This window comes from Anabrus simplex, chromosome X (genome assembly GCF_040414725.1).
Source record: "Anabrus simplex isolate iqAnaSimp1 chromosome X, ASM4041472v1, whole genome shotgun sequence".
NCBI classification, from domain to species: Eukaryota; Metazoa; Arthropoda; class Insecta; order Orthoptera; family Tettigoniidae; genus Anabrus; species Anabrus simplex.
In genome coordinates, this window is record NC_090279.1 from 4,351,398 (window position 1) to 4,373,072 (window position 21,675).

Here is a 21,675-nt window from a genome sequence, read left to right on the forward strand (position 1 = left end):
AGTGACCAACAAACGTGTGAGAGCAAAAAATTAATTACCAAGTAGTCCAATGGCACCCTACAGTTCAAAAACCATTACTACATTACATGTTTGAAAACAGGACATACACCTGTGCTCCTTTCTAATGTCAGTGATATAAATTACAATTTTGAAATAATATTATATCATTACATTATGTCCGACTCCTTGCCTGAACGGTCAACGTACTGGCCTTCGGTCCAGAGGGTCCCGGGTTCGATTCCCGGTCGGGTCGGGGATTTTAATCTTAATTGGTTAATTCCAGTAGCATGGGGGCTGGGTGTATGTGTTATCATTATCATCATTTCATCCTCATCACGACGCGCAGATCGCCAGCGGGCGTCAAACAGAAAGACCTGCACCAGGCGACCCGAACCCGTCGTGGGATATCCCGGCACTAAAAGCCATACGACATTTCATTTCATTACATTCTTATTTACTTACTCTTACAAGATAATAAATTCACTTACTTGACAAAATCTGAAATTTTTTGAGGCAACCTGCACAAATTTAAAACATTTTTAGCTGTCCATTTTATTAGTTTATACTAATTGTGTAAATGTGTTTGCAATCAACACACTACAAGCACTTGACTGACAATGAGCACCAAAATGAATAGTGGGAATTAGCAACAATCAGCAAGTGTGACCACAACAATGGAACAAACAAAAATTCAATACCATGATATTTTTTAATGCTTACAAAAATGTGGAACTTTTATTTGAAAACTATGATATGTAAGATGTAGCACTACTGATCTGAACATTTCATTTCTACAACACAAATGGAGGAATCTGACTTAACACACAAGAGAAGAGAAAAGATGTTTTAAAAAATCTAACCAAATAAATAATTTAAATATGACATTTTTTGGAGTTATCACACTATTAAACTCAGCCATCATTATACTGATCAGTGAACCTAATTATGTTAGTTTGAAATTATTATATTGTTTACAATGTACATAATACCTAACATTTTTGTATTTGTAGATTTAGTTTATAATCTACATACATGGCTTTTTCTGTGTGTCACTGTTCGTATGAACGTATAAAATTACTGAGAATATCTGGAGTTAATAGATGCAGAGAGCATTTCAGATGATAAGAATGTGATGAACAAATGATGCAGTGACAGTGAAAGAAGGAACACATTTTCATGGTTGCTTAAAGGTATTGTAAACAAATACACTTCAAAAATATATAGCATTACCAAAGATTCTTTTTGCAGATATATATTCAATAAAACTACATGATGAAACACTAAATATGAACTTCAAATTAGATAATTTTAACCAGTAGAATTTAAGGATATTAGTGTTCCTTGTAAATGAGGATTAAACTGATGAATATGGCCACGTTTTGGAGATAAACCAACCACTACTGAACACTACTATGAGTAGGTACAACTTATTCCATACTGTATAGGATTTGTAGTGTACATACTTTGTTTCTTCTTTGATGTATGGCAACAGCTGATCATCAGTATGTTCTTCTATGAATATTTCCTCCTTAATATCTTCAGAAGGCTATAAGTAAGAATAAAGAAGGGAATAAAAATATATAGGCCTAAACATGAAACAGCTGAGAAAATAAATTTCATAGTGGCACAAGAAGAGTATAATTAATTAATCTCCCATTTTGAAAATATAAGAATGGAAAGAAACAATCAAATCAAAATTACTTTAAATGCAAAGGAGGTGTATACCTTGGTGGCAAATGGCACACAAAAATACTTTATTATCAAGCACTAAATATTAAATGAACAGAGAAGATGACAATTTCCAAAAATAGAGTATTAAACAATAAACATTAAGTTTTTTCTACAAAACACCCAGCTCATTCCTTATGAATTTATGTTATTTACACAATTCTACGCATAATACCTTCTGTATTTACGAACATAATCAACTCATATACAACATGTGGAATTACTTCAAATAATACTATATAATTACTATTAGAATAAAATTTGCACTGCATTTTTTAATTATATTTTTTACCCTGATTGGAACCCAACTTGTATAACGACCTGCTGCATCTTAACACGAGTCCTTTTCCCCAACGCTTTTCAGACAACTGATAACAGGGATAAGAATGTGAAAAGGAACACACTGTAGGATAACAGTAGATATGTAGCAATAGAAAAGGAGGAACCTTTGTAAATATGAAAACTAAAAAGTGCCTACAGATTTGTGAATATTCAGCAGAGTATAAATGTACACATGCATGTGAGGATAGAGGCACAACTGTGTCTGTGTACATGTACAGTTTAAGGAAAATAAATAATAATAATAAACACTATCTCCAAATATTACCCAATACTATTCCTTGCTTCTGTTTCTCTTTCTGCGATCCCTATTTCCACAAAGACTAGCTATTTTCCTCATTCTCTTATATTTACATTCCCCTGTTCCCATCTTTCTATACATGACTTGACTTGTCACCTCTTTGCTCATTTCCATGTTCCTTTATGCTTTCTTTCCCAAAACACTTCAAAGTAATGTCAAATAATCCCACATTATTCCTAGCACCTTCCCAAAAAGTATAAATGCTTATATCATAACCATTGAAATACCCATCATCCCCCTCTGTACATCACATTAAGACCAAAAAACAAAAAATAATCAACGTTGCAATCAATGAATAAATGAATGAATGAATGAATGAATGAATCAATCAATCAATCAATCAATCAATCAATCAATCAATCAATCAATCAATCAATCAATCAATCAATCAATCAACAGCATTTATGTCTGTCGGTTGTTTATGTTGAAAAGGATTGTGGAAATGTATCAAACAACTCCCTTGGCAAATTATTTCATTCACTAAATCATCTTCATATAAGTGAATATTTACCTAAATTTGTGTCCTTGAATTCCAACTTATCTTCATGTTGTGAACTTTCCAACATCTAATACAGAACATAACGTAAATTTATTCATCAACTAATGTCATTCTATGCCATCTCTCCAATGACATCTCAGAATATACTGTTTAATCGAACAGCTTTTCTCCTTTCTCCAAGTCATCCCAGCCGAAACTTTGCAACATCTCTATACCGCAACATTTCATCTTTCCTGTTCTCTAATCAAGTAATACTGGTGATGGTCTCATATTCTCATTGTGGCCTTGCTGGATATTTATATGCCCTCTCCTTTACAACCCGTAAATAACCTCATAATCATATTAAGAGAACTGTAAATTTTATTTTCAATCCTGTTTATGTGACTACCACAACCTTATCCTTATTATGAGTACCTAGATACTTACAGAGATCCGCATGAGGAACTTTCACCCCATCACCACAATAATTAAACCAGAGAGGACTCTTCCTATTTGTGAAACAGACAACCTGACTTTTCACCCCGTTTACCATCAAAACATTCCCATCTTATAATATTGTCAAGGTATTTTTGCAGTCACTCACAATCCTCAAACTCATTTTTTACAAAGAGCCTTATCTCTAATTGCAGTTCATTATTCATATTATCCATATACACTATGTGATCAAAAGTATCCGGACACCTGGTTGAACATAACGTACAAGTTCGCGGCGCCGTCCATCGGTAATGCTGGAATTCAATATGGTGTTGGCCCACCCTTAGGCTTGATGACAGCTTCCACTCTCGTAGGCATACGTTCAATCAGGTGCTGGAAGGTTGCTTGGGGAACGGCAGGCCATTCTTTACGCAGCGTGTTCACTGAGGAGAGGTAGCGGTGTCGGTCGGTGAGGCCTGGCACAAAGTCGGCGTTCCAAACCATCCCAAAGGTGCTCTATAGGATTCAGATCGGGACTGTTATTGTCGGGATGTTATTGTCGTGTAACCACTCCGCCACAGGCCGTGCATTACAAACAGGTGCTCGAACGTGTTGAAAGATGCAATCGCCATCCCTGAAGTGCTCTTCAAAAGTGGGAAGCAAGAAGGTGCTTAAAACATCAATGTAGGGCTGTGCTGTGATAGTGCCACGCAAAACAACAAGGGGCGCAAGCCCCCTCCATGAAAAGCATGACCACACCATAACACCACCGCCTCCGAGTTTTACTGTTGGCACTACTCACGCTTGCAGATGACGTTCACCGGGCATTCGCCATACCCACACCCTGCCATCGGATCGCCACATTGTGTACCGTGATTCGCCACTCCACACAACGTTTTTCCACTGTTCAATTGTCCAATGTTTACGCTCCTTACACCAAGCGAGGCGTCGTTTGGCATTGACCTGCGTAATGTGTGGCTTATGGGCAGACGATCGACCTTGATCCAAATTTTCGCATCTCCCGCCGAACCGCCGAACTGTCATAGTACTTGGAGTGGATCCTGATGCAGTTTGGAATTCCTGTGTAAGGGTCTGGATAGATGCCTGCCTATTACACTTTACGACCCTCTTCAACTGTCGGCGGTCTCTGTCAGTCAACAGACGAGGTCGGCCTTTACGCTTTCGTGCTGTACGTGTCCCTTCACGTTTCCACTTCACTATCACATCAGCAACAGTGGACCTAGGGTTGTTTAGGAGTGTGGAAGTCTCGCGTACAGACTTCTGACACAAGTGACACCCAATCACTTAACCACGTTCGAAGTCCGTAGGTTCCGCAGAGCGCCCCATTCTGCTCTCTCACGATGTATAATGACTACTGAAGTCGCTGCTATGGAGTACCTGGCCGTAGGTGGCAGCAAAATGCACCTAAGATGAAAAACATATCTTTTTGGGGATGTGCGGATACTTTTGATTACATATTGTATATCAGAAAATAAAGGTCAAATAATACTGCCCTGTGGGACCCAATTCATAATTGTTACGGGATCAAATAAAGCTTCACCTCCTGTAATGCTCTGAGTTCTATTTTCTAGAAATATACCGGATGTGGAAAAATTGTTAGGGTAAAAAGTATATTTCCCTCTTTATGTAAATTATTGGCTTTTATAGCCTAATCCTTGAACATGTTTGGTTGTAAGGTTACCCCTTGGGATATCCCTGTCCTCACTAATGTATTTCTCACAATATCATTTCATTATTCAGATGGTTTTGTGTCATTCTTGTTAGTGCTCATGTTCTGTTGTTTAGTGTCAATATCTGCATATTGTTGCTGTATGGAAGTAAATCATGTGACGTATTGTTAAGACTGTGCATTCTGTAACTTACATGCATTATTGATGCTATTTAGAAGTTCAGCTGATATTTTTTAAGAGTGGTTCTAGAGAACTGTCAAATTTTGATGTTATGGGGAGACGAAAGGCCTTTTCGCCAAGAAAGAGAACTACTTGTTGAGTAATGTTATTCACAGCAAGAGATAACTTCTAGATTGCAAATATCACTGCAATCTGTTAGTAGAATTATAAAATGTGAAGACAAGAGGAAGACAAACTGTCAACAACATGTTGGAAACTGTGGGAGAAAGAAGAAACTAACCCGAAGTAGTAAGCAAAAACTGATTAATTTGTCAGTAAACAATCGCAAGGCTACTAATTTGGACGTACGTAGAAATTAGAAGAGTATGGGTCATTCGTATCAGCCAGGACTATGAGACGAGAGCTGTTTAATGCTGGAATGAAAGCAAGCAGACCTTGAATAAAAGCAGAGATTACACCTGCTATGGCTACAAAGAGGTTTCAGTGGGCCAAGAGTCTCCAGAATCGGTCATCTGATGACTGGAAAACGGCAAGTGCATGACAAGAATGTTAATTCATAAACTGTCATTCATTAATTCAATTTTAACCCTATCTAACTGATGAAACAACGCAGTATGATACAAGTATAATTTTATTTCTTTGAAACTGTACAGCTTATTGCATATAATGCTAGGCTTATTTCTTTTATTTATTGCAAGTTTGTGTTGGTGACGAATCGGTATTTACTGTCGAAGAAGAGACAAGTCAATATGTCAGAAGAAAACAAGGAGAAGCATTCTATCCAGATTGTGTGAAGCATCCAACTTCAGTGACGGTCTGGAGTGTGTTTTGTTGGTACAGCTGTGGACAACAATATATTGTCGAAGGAACTATGAGACGTGAACGGTATAGTATTAAGAACCCGACTGCTACCTAAGGTGCAAGAGTGGGTTGGCCAAAGTGAATTTATTTTGCCACAAAGCAAAAAAAGTAATGGAATGTATAAAGGAAAACTATGTAAACGTTCTTGATTGGCCTAGAAACAGTCCAGTCATGAACCCCATATAAAATACTTGGACGACAGCAAATAAAAAACAAATATAACGACAACATTTGGCTTGATTGAGAAGCTCGTTCAGATCTGGTTTCATGATAACGATTTTAAGTCAGTGTAGAATACGGATTGAGGGTATGCCCAGTCGAATCAAGACACTAATGAAAGCTAAGGCGATGCATATCAAGTACTAAAGTAATAAACTTAAAAATTGGTAACATATTATGTGTTCCATTCTCAATTTCTTAGCGTTTACTCTAATAATTTGGCCGCAACTTTATAGCCACTCGTTTAGTCACTATTTTCTTTATCCAAACTGCACTAATTCTTGTCAGTAGTCTCCCAAGATCTACCCTATCAAAAGCTTTAAATATGTCAATCGTGATACATTTGACCTCCTGAATCTAATATATCTGCTATATCTTGCTGGAATCTACAAGATGAGCTTCAGTGGAGTAATGCTTCCTAAACCTGAACTACCTTCTATCAAACCAGTTGGTAATTTCGTAAATATGTGTAATATGATCAGAAAGAATGCATTCCAAGAGTTGGCATGCAACACCATTCAAGATGTCTAGTGTGTAATTGTTGGCTTTATGTTTATCACGTTTTCTTTATACACAGCGTGCTAGTACACTAATCCTTAATTCATCTGGTATAGCTGCTTCATACATACACTAATCAATTAAGCACTACTGATCTAGTTCTATATCTCAGCGAACTGACTTTCGTATACACCCATAAATGCTACCAATCCCAGCAGCATTTCTAGTTTTAAATTTTTGTATCTTATTTTCAATGTCTAATTTTTATTATAGTACTCGTAATTTCAAAAGATTGGGTGAAAATGTCAACTGCTTCAGGTACTACAGAAGGACATGACCATACTATTTGTGACATATATTACGCCTCATGGGTGACGGGTGCGATGCTCATTTGCTTGTGAACAGTGTCTTCTTTATATGATGCAGGACTGCGATGCCCATCGACTAAGGGAGTATACACATTCCCATGTTGTATAATTGCTACTCCATACCTTTCCCAGTTTGTCAATATTGAACAACGCACACAGTGACAGCAACAAGACATAGTACCATGCCGTATATTCTGGACTTCAGATGTAGTGGTATTCTTCAGTCATAGAATGTACCTGTGAATTCCTTTTATCTCATCCTTGCTGCTATTACCATAATTCGCACTTCAACAAATACCCCAGTATCAGTCCGTAGGCAAGATCCTAGATTCCTGAATCAACTTGGATGGAGCCATTAGCCAGGTATTCACTCTTCTCTTTGTTCATGCTAAGGTTGTATTGTGAGAAACAGGTATACCAATCTTCATCTTGATGCCGCAGTCCCATTCTGGGTCTATCAGTAAGTGCAACATCATCTGCATATAAGAGAGTCCTACAAACACTCCTTTGCAGGTCCCATGTGGTGGTGTCCATGCTGAGGACAAAGGGCAATGGGGACAGAGTGGAACATTGGTGTACACACCAACTTCCAATGAGAAGCTCTCCGAGACGTTGACAACGTAACATACACAACCTCTGGAGTTCGTGTATAACATCTTGAACCAAATTATAAGCATTTCTGGTACACCATGGTCACGAGTGCAGACCAGATCACACGGTGTGGAACACGGTCGAAAGTCATTTTAATATCAAGGAAGGCAATGTAGACTGCTTGCTGATGCTCTCAGTGCTCTAAGATTAGCATTCTGGCTTAATGAAGATGCACTGGTTAGCAATAATGCTGACGATTTCACCCAGTAAATATTGAAGGATACTTTCAAAGATCTTCTCATGTACAATTGGGGGCAAATTGGACGGTAATTTGCCCATTCTCCTGGATCATCATTTTGCTTAAAATAGGTACAAGGGTGTTTGTAGCACAATGACGAGGAACAGAGCCAGAGTCAACTCTGGCACTGAACAAGCTTGTCAGCCAGTTGATAACGAGTTCTTTAAATTGCTACAACTTCCAGAAGTATGCTGGATGGTCATCTGGTCCTGGCGCTCTTTGGTTTCATACTCCTAATGGCACTGTCGTCTTCTTTTAACATGATGCATAAGATGGGACTTACCTTCTAGAATACGGTGATGTGGGAATTCAATGCAGGAAATCTCTACAAATGTTTTGCCAATGTTAGAGGATTTCTTGTTTGTCCTGTAATCACTGGTCATCATTGCCTCTAATGCACACAGAGTGCTCAATACTTAAGTCAATTTAGGTCAGCTAGAAAATAGTTCTTTTCTCCTTCCTTTCAGTTCAGTGGTGTACAGTGTTTATCGGAACTATACAGACAAAAACAAGTATGCCCTTCGTGTTATGTTAGGAATAACGGTTCAATCAGGCTGGCGGGGAAAATGATTCTTTTTGAGAAAATGATGTTAAAGTGTTACTTCCGGGTGCACGATTCAAACTGTTGAGCTACTGCGGTATTTCACGGAAGACAAGGGTAGGAAGGGGCTGTGGAGTGTATGATGTAATTTCTTCATACGACTTCGATAGGATTGTCTCTAACAGGCAATATTCACAGTTCATTTATTTAATAGCCGTAACCGCACACATAGTCAAAGAACACGCTGTATTTAAGACACACTTGTCAGTCAAGGAAAGCACCAGATTGTTTCTCCTCTCGTCTGTTTGTCGCAGTAATATTCTATATTAATTAACATGCTCGAAGGAGCAACGTTGACGCGTCGCGATTGTGTATTCCTTCACTCACAACATTTTCTTTAAATAACGATATTTTTTGTGGCGCCGACCTCTAGAGTTCATTTGCCACTACTGGCACCATATGATATGAACCTGCGTGTAACTGGAATTGCGGAAGTGTAGAGTGTTGAATGTGAGGAAAGAAACGTTCAGGACGACACAAACACCCAGTCCCCAGGCCTGGGCTGTTAATCATTTACAATTAAAAATTCCTGACCCGGCTGGGAATCGAACCCGGGGCCGCCGGGTGACAGGCGGGCGCTTTGCATCCTACACCGCGGTGCCGGTCTTCACTCACAACATTGCAATTTCAATGAAATACTGAACGAAGGAATCAATACACCCAGTGGTTTGATTACAGTAGATGTTCAATATGGCCCCCTCCTACTTTGGTGCATAGTTCAGAGTGGTGTAGTAGTGAGTGACATTGGACTCTGTCCAGGATGTGTAATGTGTGGCGAGCGGCTTGGAAAGCTGCCTGTGTTCTTGGTACAAGTATGTCTTCTCTTCCTAAGGGGTTCATATAGTAGTCAATTTGTGTAGAACAAACTGTACACTCCTACCGGCGCCCAGAAGCGACTATGCGAAATGAACTTGTGCATTTGCATCGAGCATTACTTCTGCCTCCCAATTTTCATTTCCCATCCCTTCCCTCTTCTGACGCACAGCGGCTGGCTCTCTGGCATAGCAAATACAGCAAGTTCGTCAATTTGATCTGCACGCCCTGAAGTAACAAGGTCACTTCATTTCCTCAAAATGAAACATTTGCCCGGCAATCTGACTGCGCCATCATTCTCAACATCACATGAAGAGCATGTCTGCTTCCTTTGTCAGTATAGTTCTGATACATCTTGTACGCAGGTCATTAGAGTGAGCGCACCTCGATTCAACGACAGATTTCTCAGCCACACGTTCGGCAAAGACAATTATTTCCCTGTGTTCTGGAGTCTTTTCTGAAACCCAGTTTACATACAGTATGTCTTTGTCTTTTCCTACACCTTTTCTTGGACTGGAATCATCCATAAAAACGTTTGATTTTCAATACAGTACGAACTAGGTTATGTTGTACCCAAGTTTATTGTGAAGGTTGCAGTGAGAGATCTGTAGAATGTGTCCACATGTTGTCAATTGCATTCAGGGCAACGAGAGGAAAATTTATGCTCTCTGCTAGGGTCTCCTTCTAGTCTTTAAGCTTCCACCACTTGATCTTCTCGGGGGCATTTATCCCTTCACCTCTACGATGCATTAAATCAGCTATGACTACCTTATGCTAAGGTCGTACACATATGGCATGACATTCATATCCTTTCTTAGTCGGAGATCACGGTGCCGAACGATAAGGTCAATTTGGTTTTTGCAATCACAAGTGCAGGTGATGAGGTGACTGATGCACTTTTGAAGAACGTATTACCAGAAACCAAGTCATTTGCCTCAGTGAAATCTAAAATGTGAGTTCCTCCATCATATCATATACGATAGGCATTACCGCCATGGCAGCTATAACAATCCTTAGTGTGACCAACATGCGCATTAATATCACCACAGAGAAGTGGGAACTCATCTCTGGGACACGCTGAAACACGATCTCCTAGGTCCTGCCAATGCTGTTCCTTATCTACGTCATCACAGCCAGACTGTTACGGAGAAAACACACGTTCGAGAGTATGCAATGTCGACTGTAATTGACATAAGGCTGTCTGAATAGCGCCGAACCTCAGCAAATCATTCTTGCAGACTTGTGCAAACAATCAAGTCAACACCATTCTGCTGGATGTACCCTGGTAGATAAGTTCGTAGACATATCTGATATCATGAGTATTCTGGCCTTTCCAAAGCAAGCAACTTACTATCTAATTTACATAGTTACACTCCATTTCCAAACCGGACTTACATTATCCTCATTACAACAGGTTAACTGAAACAATACAATTTTAGTGAGAACTAAATCTCTAGGGAGATATCTCCCCTACAATTAAAAGGTTATGTAATAATAAATCAAGCATAACATTTACTAATAAAATAATTACACAACAATAATTCTAAGCCACATTTAGATGTATCCAAATTACAATAGTTTAACTGTAACAACAAATATTCTTAAACTGTGAATCTATGGAACTTATGGGCCTGTAAATTTTCATTGACTATGTACATAACATTTAGTTTCCTTCGTTTATGAAAGAGACAAAAGGTGAAAAGCTTGACTGCAATTATCAGCCAAAGAACAGTGGCCAGTTGAATTCTTAATTTTAAGCTTTACTAACGAAAGTTAATTAAACACAATCTATGGCATATTGCATTTTTGTGATTTCTGCTATTTCTCTTTCACCAAAGAACTGTTTTTCACTATTGTTTTACATCACACCGACATAGATATGTCGTATGGCGATGATGAGCAAGAAAATGGCTAGGAGTGGGAAGGAAGCAACTGTGGCCTTAATTAATGGACAGCCCCACCATTTGCTTCGTGTGAAAATGTGAAGCCATGGAAAACATGCACTTCAGGGCTGTCGACGATGGGTTCGAACACAGCATCCCCCAAATGCAGGTAGATAGCTAAACGGCCAGTCCTTCAGTACCACAAAAAAGCAATTGCTCGAATTCCTCCTCTTCCAATACTTACTGTGAGAGTATCTTAATACGTAATTTCAAAGAATATGTTAAGAAGTAAGTTTTTATTTTACAAATTCAGTGTTCACAGTTACCCAGACTTACATGCACCTTCGGACATAAGTTTTCATACACATGTTCAAAATTTTACTTTCGAAAAATAAAGAGTAAAATAGAACTCCAAATGCACATCTTTCAAAATTCCATGCAGAGCATGCTTTCCTCCCTTGAAGTGAATATGGGCTGCCTACCTATCCTCTTCGGTTCTAGGTTTGAGGTAGCCTTTACTTCTTCGCAGTTTTTCCGTATGTCTTTCATCAAGAATCATTTTAAGAGATTTATCTTTTTTTGCAATTTGCTTTACGTCGCACCGACACAGATAGGTCTTATTGCGACGATGGGAAGGAAGCGTCCGTGGCCTTAATTACGGTACAGCCCCAGTGTTTGCTTGGTGTGTAAAAGGGAAACCACGGAAAACCATCTTCAGGGCTGCCGACAGTGGAGTTCGAACCCACTATCTCCCGAATGCTGGATACTGGCCGCACTTAAGCGACTGCAGCTCTCGAGCTCAGTTAATAATAATGTTATTTGTTTTACGTCCCACTAACTACTTTTTAAGGTCTTCGGAGACGCCGAGGTGCCGGAATTTAGTCCCGCAGGAGTTCTTTTACGTGCCAGTAAATCTACCACCACGGGGCTGTCGTATTTGAGCACCTTCAAATACCACCGGACTAAGCCAGGATCGAACCTGCCAAGTTGGGGTTAGAAGGCCAACGCCTTAACCGTCTGAGCCACTCAGCCCGGTTCGAGCTCAGTTAGGGATTTATCAAGCATATCGACATTGTAATTACGATAGACCATGCTTCAAAGTTCATGCTTATATTCTTGCAGCACAGACTGAAGTAACCGCATGAAGGTAACCTACTCAGAAAAACTGCCAACACATGACTCTTGAGGTGATCAAGCTAACGCAAGTTGATCCTAACAGAACTTCAGTTGGTGTAAAACACTAAAAAATAATTCACTTTAACTAACATTTGTTGACAAAGTGAACATTCAGTATCACACGATTCAACAAACAAATTGTCCGACTGAGGGACAGGGAAAAAGAGACAGCAATCAACAAATAGGTTTATCAAATAGTTCTATGAACTTAGACCGTCCTATATCAACACATATATATCCATATTAAGAAACAAACTGTACACTTGCTTGATGATAAACCGACGTCCAGAATTATCCCATAGAATATTGGGAAGCTAATACTCAGAGAAATGTAAAGAAAAAACACTAGTAAATTGCACGGTATTCGCTGTAAAAGGGAATCATGTATCAAATGTATCTGGGCATAGAGAAGCGCTCATGGGTCTGTTTATCTCCAAAGGGAAGAGACTGGGTTGGATCAAACACAATTCAATGACACTTGAGTGAATTTTCAATTAACAAATAGTTAATTCAGTGATTACCATTTTTTACCATAAAACCAATTATAGTATTAAAATTAACAGCTAAAAGACAGCTGGTTATATCAGAAAAGTTAACTGTTAATAATGTAGAATTACACTGCATAAGCACGGTAAAGTCTACAGATAGTTTCACTTTAAAGTTCTACACAACAATTCATATTGAAAATGATACTTTAACTCTTCACATAGGAATTCTACAAACCCATTTTACTAATACAACAACACATCTGATATAACTTAATTGTGTGATCTATTTTACATTTCTTAATCCAGTTTTAAAGTTGCCGTATTTGTATACCTTCCCTGACACTTTCTAGTTAGAAGTTACTGTTGCAACTGAATTTGTTTATGCACCAGTTGGTCGTCTTAAGTTTAATAAAACCTTATACAAGGTCATTATATGTTCATTTACTTCAATTTATTTAAGTAAAGAAGACAGTAAGATAATGAAGAATTACTTCATCTGGAACGTTTAAGCATTGATCAAGAATCCAGTAACGCTCAACAAGAATGGAAACATTGGTTCAGCACGTTCATGAACTTCATTTTGAGGTATCAAGTAAGTGACACTGACAAATTACGCATATTCATTGTGCCCGTTGCATTTCCGACCGTATTCCAAAATGGCGCCTACGGAAGGTATAGACCACTCAAGCTAAAAAGAGAACATAACATAACAAAGTCTTAGCATTTGAACAAAATAGGTGGCCATGACTTACTCGAAACGGCGAATCAACATATAAAAATACGGTAGAGGATATGAAATACACCGAGAAATACGAATATTCATCCAAATACGTGTACTGATTGTCCCGAAGTACAAGATCAGTTATACTACGAAAACAGAAACTGGAAGCCGCAGGAAAAGGAAATGATAGCAGAGAATTACTGCAATAAAAGAGAAGTCGTGGAAGAAATAATATTTAGAAATTCAATAATCTGAATTTGAAGATTTGTGCAAGACGAGGCGCAAATATCTTACGCGAACTTAGAGAACTGGACGATTATATCACAGAAGAAGGTTGAGAAAAAATAGCTTAAAATAAATATTACTTTAACAAAAATCTAAAATGAATACGTACTTCTCAGAAATATTTGATCTTATCGGCAGTTTTTCCAACAAGATGATGGTCTGCTAAACATCCAGATGGACCGACCTGGAGGGAGATATCATCCGAGCAGTTAAAACTACCCGAGATGAGTGGAGGATGTCGCCCAGCCATGGCCAATCAACTAGCCATGTGACGAGCGGAAGGAGAGCAACCGACGCCCGAGATGACGGAAGACGAGCGAAGTGTTTATAATAAGTAACATAATTCTTAATTCATATATTTTTGCCACATGCGATAGAATAGCCTAAGTATGAGGTAATTAAGTGTGCAAGTGAAACACTGAAGTGATGTGAATTATATTTATTATACTAAAGATATATTAAGTCAGTGTAGAATTAGACGGATATCTCGTGGAGTATGGTTACGTATTAACAAGTGATTCAACGAGGTAAATGAGAATACGGTTAAGAAGGAAAGTAATATAACAGCTGATTTCAAAGAGTGTCAAATGATGAATAATATCTATGAGTTTCGTAAGCCATCCAGTCATAGACTACGTCACAGGTGGATCGCGTATGGAGAAGTAATATTTAGAGTTCAAGTTATTCCTTGTCGAATAATATTGTTAAAAGTACATATACGGTATTTAAGGTTATGCATCGTATTTTTAAAGAGAATTGGTCAATAAAAAGGAATATTTACGCGGAGAAAAACATTATGTCTCAATAGTAGAAAATGATATAAAGAAGGTGAGTATAAATATTGAGTAAGTTAATGATTGTATTAATTGAAGGTTATAAATGGTAATATGGAGTTTTATGAGATGATTTAAGTATAATATTATGCGTCGTGAATATTATGAGACATATATGTGAAGAATAGACGTTAAATATGACTGGAATTGATGCAGATAGACGATGCAAATACTGAAAAGAAATACGCCGCGGGAGTAACATGAAATAAGGTATGGATGGATAAAATTCGTATACAGTTGAGAATTGAAGATGATATGGTGGTAATTACAGCTGTTAATAGATAGATATATATGTGAGTTTCGAGACGTATTCTCAGAAAATATGAAATGTGAGGTAGGCAAGATGATATATTTAGCTGACGTACAAGCATAATACCGAGATGTCACACCGCAGATACTTGTTGAATTTCTTGCACACATGATATATTTGGGTTAGGCTTAACGGCTGAACGCATACTGAGCCGAGATGCAATGAATTAAGAATTATACAGGTAGAATAGGAATATAGATTATTTTATATGTTGAGTATTGTTTTATATTTTAAGTTAGAAATTTGAATGAGAAGATATTAGACTAGGAGCCGTAATTTAAGTGGCAGTAGGGTCGAAAACCATAGACCGTCAGTCTCCATAATGCTGTTCATCGACGCTAACGAATTCAGATATAATATTTTAAATATATAAATTATGAGGAGGAATTCCGAATTTTCATAATGATAATGCAATTATGTTATATTAATGCACATGAATGATTAATTTAATTTTTCAAGGATAATTAGGGATATTTTGACTTCATTTCAGAAATATTGGATTCATAATATCACGATAATTTAAAAATAACCCAGCGCTGACTTAAACTTTAATTTTCACGGAATAATATTTATTTCAATCAACAATTATGGAGTTCATGATGATAATTATTATCACTTCGTTCAACAATTTATTAGTTTAATAAATATGTTTCTTCATTACTTTCATAATTCAAGGAGTGATCATTTATAGTAGTAGATAGTAGACTGACTTAGTATGTTAGGTAATTTTTATGTGAGTTGTTATGAAATTAAGGTCGAAGATGAATTTGCGAATTTATGCGGTAAGATGGAGACGTTCATCGCAAAGTATCGCGTACGGTCGTTGCGTCTTTCTTGGAATTCACGTAAAACCTAACTTATAGAAAAATTAAACATTTTTCTTGCTTGTAGATACCCTGAGACTACATCTGACTAGCCGGAGTGATAGCTGTGTCTCACCTGGACGCGGGTTGGGTTCATCATCAACCATGTTTCACCTACCGTTTACGAATACATGAAGGAAGCCAAAACTTATAATGATGCCATTAGTATCTTGGCTAGTGTTTTTTCTAAACCTGCCCGACACAAATTGGCAACTGGGAAGCAGCTATCTGGCGAAACTGTATCGATATATGTACAACATTTAAAGCTTCTGAGCAAGGATTGTAATTTTAAGGCTGTGATGGCAGAAGTGAAGAGGGACGATTGTATTCGCGATGCTTCTATTGCCGGCCTGATCTTACTCTCGAGGAGGCTTCGATTAAAGCAAAGGCTTTAGAGTCGACACTGGAACAATCTATTCAATACCAAGGGCCTGCTTTAGCCAATACCGTCCTGGAGCAACGTTTTTCTAGTTCATCTCACTCAATCGGCGAAAGACATTAATGTAGCTCGGCGGGTAGTGAAATATCAGGTGAGGCTTCGCTGCAACAACAAAGAAATGCTACTTCTGTGGACTTAATTATCACAACAGAAACTCTTGTCCAGCAAGGGAGGCCACTTGCCGTGCCTGCTCAAAATTCGGTCACTACACAAAGGTGTGTAAGAGCTCAAAATCTTCAAGCTCTGCCCAATCTTGCCATTGTCATATTTTTAGCTTCTATTCCTCCAAAGGTTTGTTTATCGAAAGCTATGACACCCATCCGTTTGAATGGAATGAAGACAAACGCTCTTGCTGATACGGGCAGTTCAACACGTTTTATTTCCGAGAAGCTGGTCCGAAAGCTCAAAGAACCTATTGCTGCTAGTGGCCTCACTGTCACCTGTCACTATGGCTTCAATGTCGCTTAGCTCTGTAGTGAAAGGAGCCTGTTCTGTAGATATAAAAACTGAAAACCATATTTACAAAGATGTTGAACTAAACATCTTGACAGACCTTTGCTCTGACGCCATTTTAGGACATGATATCCTTGGCCGTCATTCATCTGTAGAGATTGAGTTTGGGGTTTTAGAGAACCTATGAGTATCTGCGGATTAACAGTCGCGAAGGTCGAACCTGTTCGACTTTTCCGAAATATACCTCCAGGTTGCAAGCCAATCGGCATAAAGTCCCGATGCCACACAACAACTGATACGAAATTCATTGATCAAGAAGTTCAGCGACTTTTGAATGAGGATGTTATAGAAGAGAGCTTATCTCCATGGCATGCTCAGGTTCTTGTTACCCAATCAGAAAGCCACAAGCGCCGTATGGTAGTTGACTATTCACGAACAATAAATCAGTATACCGAGCTAGATGCTTACCCACTCCCACGTATCGAGGATATAGTCAACAAGGTAGCAAATTATGAAGTGTTCAGTTCAGTTGATTTGAAAAACGCCTACCACCAGATCCCAATCTGTGAGGAGGATCGCCCTTATACAGCATTCGAAGCATGCGGTAAACCATGCCAGTACAAACGGATTCCATTTAGCCCCACAAATGGAGTACCTCGTTTCCAAAGAATAGATACGATTATCAAAAATGAAAGACTTAATGGGGTTACTGCTTACCTAGACGATATCACTGTGGGTGGCAAGAACCAGGAAGAACATGATTTCAATTTGAAGAAGATCCTGAAAGCCATGGTAAAGTATGAATTCACGATAAACGAGAAGAAGAGTGTTTATCCGGTCAAAAAATTGAGCTACTGGGTTATGTCATCTCCAAACATGAAATTCGCCCAGATCTCGACCGACTGACACTTTTACAAGAGCTCCCATTACCAACTGACACTGCTTGTCTTCGAAGAGCGATGGGCAAGTTCGCTCATTTTGCCAACTTCATCCCAAGATTCTCCCAGAAAATACATAACCCTTCAAATGGTAGTTTTCTATTAAATGACAAAGCTATTGAAGCATTCAAAGCACTGAACGATGATGTGAAAAATGCACTAGTTTCAGCTATAGATGATAACGCTATGTTCACTGTAGAGACTGATGCTTCAGAACACACCACTGGAGCAACACTATCACAAAATGGACGCCCCGTTGCTTCCTTCTCTCGCACACTCAATCGACATTCATCTGTGGAGAAAGAAGCGCAGGCTATCATTGAATCCGTGAAAAGGTGGAGACATTATCTGCTAGGAAGATATTTTAGACTCATCACTGACCAGAAGTCAGTAGCCTTTATGTTTGATACTAGACATCTTGATAAGGTGAAGAATGAGAAGATACTGCGCTGGAGACTTGAACTCTCGTGTTTTGATTATGAAATAGTTTACAGACCAGGACAACATAATGAAGCTGCAGATGCCTTTTCCAGCATCTGGCTATTCAGTGTTGCGGTCCTAAACTGAAGATCCTCCATGAAGCTTTATGTCACCCCAGTATAACACGGCTTAATCACTTTATTAAGTAGAAGAACGTGCCTTATTCACTAGAAGATATGTAAAGAAGGTCATATCAGCTTGTAAAATTTGTGCCGAATTGAAACCTAGATTCATAAGGCATGAGGATAATCTCGTCAAAGCTATCCGAATCTTTGAGCGCATCAGCATGGACTTCAAGGGACGTCTACCATCAAAATCTAGAAACCGGTATCTCCTCATATTAGTTAATGAATATTCCAGATTTCCCTTCGCCCTTCCTTGTACAGATGCCACCTCGTCCACTGTATTTCTAAACTTAAGCAACTTTTCCCCATATTTGGATTACCTTCAAATGTTCACTCCGACTGAGGCTTTCATGTCCCAAGAACTGAAGATATTCTCCACGGCTGTTGGTGTGGCGACAAGCAGGACGACTCGATACAATACAAGAGGCAATGGCCAAGCAGAAAAATATGTTGGAGTTGTGTTGAAAAATATACAACTCGCGTAGAAAACAGGGGGAATGGATATCCAATGGGAGGAAGTTGTACATGATGCCCTCCATGCCGTCAGATCACTGCTATGTAACTACTACAAATGAAACTCCTAAGGAAGTATGTCAGGCAATCTAAGTAGGGGCCACTCGTGGAAGTAGTTACTTTTCTTGAAGCAAATCCCGAGTATACTCATATTCAACACAAAGATGAAAGGGAAACTACTGTTTCGACTAGAAACCGGGCACCATTGCCTTCTCCTTCTGAAATAGGGATTTCTGAAGAAAAGGGGGAAGAAGATGCCTGAGGAGTAATAGATGGACAACATTCCCATGGAAGCCACACCACTGCCTCATCGCCCAGATCTTCAGATCCAGTTCCATGCGAGACGGAATCTCCTGAATCATCTAGGTCAGAGGAGAAGGTTCCAACCGCCCCTCCCACTCCACACCAGCTACCGATGGAGAACAAGAATCCGTCGCCGTCCTGCCCACGTTAAAGACTATTATCTAGGTGGAGGTGAATGATAAAACTTATTTGTGTGATCTCTTTGACATTCCTTAATCCAGTTTTAAAGTTGCCTTATTTGTATATTTTCCCTGACACTTTCTTCTCAGATGTTACTGTTGCCACTGAATTTGTTTATGCACCAGCTGGTCATCTTAAGTTTAATAAAACCTTACAAAAGGTGATTACATGGTAATTCACTTCAACATCAATACATCAAAACATTACATTTTTAATACTTCTGTAACATTTATAACTCCGCCATGCCGGTTGCAAGCCCGGGGCCTCATCTCGCAAGTGATGAGGAAGGGAGGAGCAGGAGGAGTATAAACCTCGTTAAAAAACCAGGGTCCATCTGGCTCCGGATGGTAGCACCCTGTTATAGGGCCCCCACCTAGGGTTACAGGTGAAGAGGACCAACGGCTTGAAGGGTGGATGAGGATATGTCCCAACAGCTGGAAAGGCGGAGGAGTCTCTCTTCCTGGTAGTGGAAGCAGCGCTATCAGTATCAGCACAGTGCAGGACTAAGGTGTCTACTGGACTGTCGCTGAAAATTTACTGGCATGGTCAAGAAGACTTGAATGGCAGTAAAACTGCGATGTGGAAGGCAACGGGAAACCACCACATTATTTTTCCTAGTATAGCAACCATGGATAGTACGAATTGTAACTTAGATACTACTGATCATGGAACTCGGACACCAAGATCCGGCAGGGGAGTAACTGAGGTATCCCAGGTCGTCAGCAAGCGAAAATCTCAGAAGTTTGGAGAAGGGATTAAAATAGGGACATGGAATACAAGAACAATGCTAAAAACAGGAAGACTAGAAGAACTCAAACGAATTATGGATGAAAACAAAATAGATATCATGGGATTATGTGAAACTAGATGGCCTGGCAAAGGTGATTTCCACAGTGACCCATTCAGAATTGTGTACAGTGGAAATGAAAATGGTGGACAATATGGAGTAGCTGTAATATTAGGAAAGAAGTGGGCAAACAACGTGCTAAACACATATCATGTTGATGATAGAATAATGATGGCGAAAATAGCTGCCAAACCAACAGATATGGTAATAATACAGGTATACTTCCCTACTACTGGACATGACGACGATGAAGTTGAGGAAATGTATCATAAAATAGAAGATATAATTAAACTAAACAAAGACAAAGATAACATAATCATAATGGGAGACTTCAATGCTGTGGTTGGCAGCAATATTACTAGAAAAGTTGCTGGCAGATTCGGTCTAGGACGAACAAATGATAGAGGAGAACGTATGATGGACTTCTGTGAAGAACAGGACATGATCATAATGAACACTGTATTTGACATGCCTAATAGAAGACGTTACACATGGAAGGATTTCGGAGATAATAACAGATACCAAATTGACTACATTCTAGTTAAGAGAAGGTATAGAAATCAGGTAACTTCATGCCATAACTATCCTGGCTTAGACATCGACAGCGACCATGTCCCAGTATTAGCAAAATGTCGAATTAGGCTGAAGAAGTTTAGGAAACCAAGAAGCAAGAAATGGAATCTAGAGAAGTTAAATGATCCATTAACACAAGTAGCATTCAAAGAAAAGACAGATACGATCATGTACAACAACTGCAACGAAACAGATTGGGACGCTGTCAAAGCTTCACTTACAACGGCAGCAGATGAAGTGCTAGGAAAAAAGACGCTTGAACCCAGGAAGAACTGGATGACCGAAGAAATACTAAATCTCATTCAGGAAAGAAACAAAGAGCATCGGAAAAATACCCCAGAAGGAATGATAAACTATAAGAAACTAAAAAACTTAGTTACACAGAAGTGCCGAGAGGCGAAAGAAAGATGGATGAATGACATTTGTAAAAGCATAGAACATGATATGAAAATCGGAAATGTTGACAGAGCATACAATCAAGTAAAAAGAACACAATTCAAGGCTAAAATGAAATCCAGTGTAATAAAAGATACGGAAGGAAGTCTGTTAATAGAAGATGAGGAGGTAATGAAGAGATGGAAAGAGTATTTGGAGGATCTATATAATGGAGAAGAAATTGACAATGTAGATGAGTACATCATAAAACAAGACCAGGCTTCACAAGATGAACTAGGTCCTCCCATAGTGAGAAGTGAATTCGAAACAGCACTGCAACAGCTGAAAAAGAACAAGGCTCCTGGACCAGACAAACTGCCTGCTGAACTGTGGAAAAACTCTGGAAAAAAGCTGAAGGATGAACTCTTCAAAATCATCCAGTACTGCTATGAAAACGGAGATATGCCAGAGGATTTTGTTGAAAGCAAA

At 38.9% G+C, this 21,675-nt stretch overlaps 1 protein-coding gene across 1 annotated transcript in view; it reads right to left on the minus strand.

Annotated features, from left to right (window-relative positions):
- Positions 1-1,354: 1,354 nt before the first annotated feature.
- Positions 1,355-21,675, minus strand: part of LOC137503151 (uncharacterized) — a 55,018-nt gene continuing 34,697 nt past the window's right edge. The window contains exon 3 of the mRNA XM_068230626.1: positions 1,355-1,546. Coding sequence (XP_068086727.1) covers positions 1,355-1,546 — 192 coding nt within the window. The remainder of the gene's footprint in view (positions 1,547-21,675) is intronic.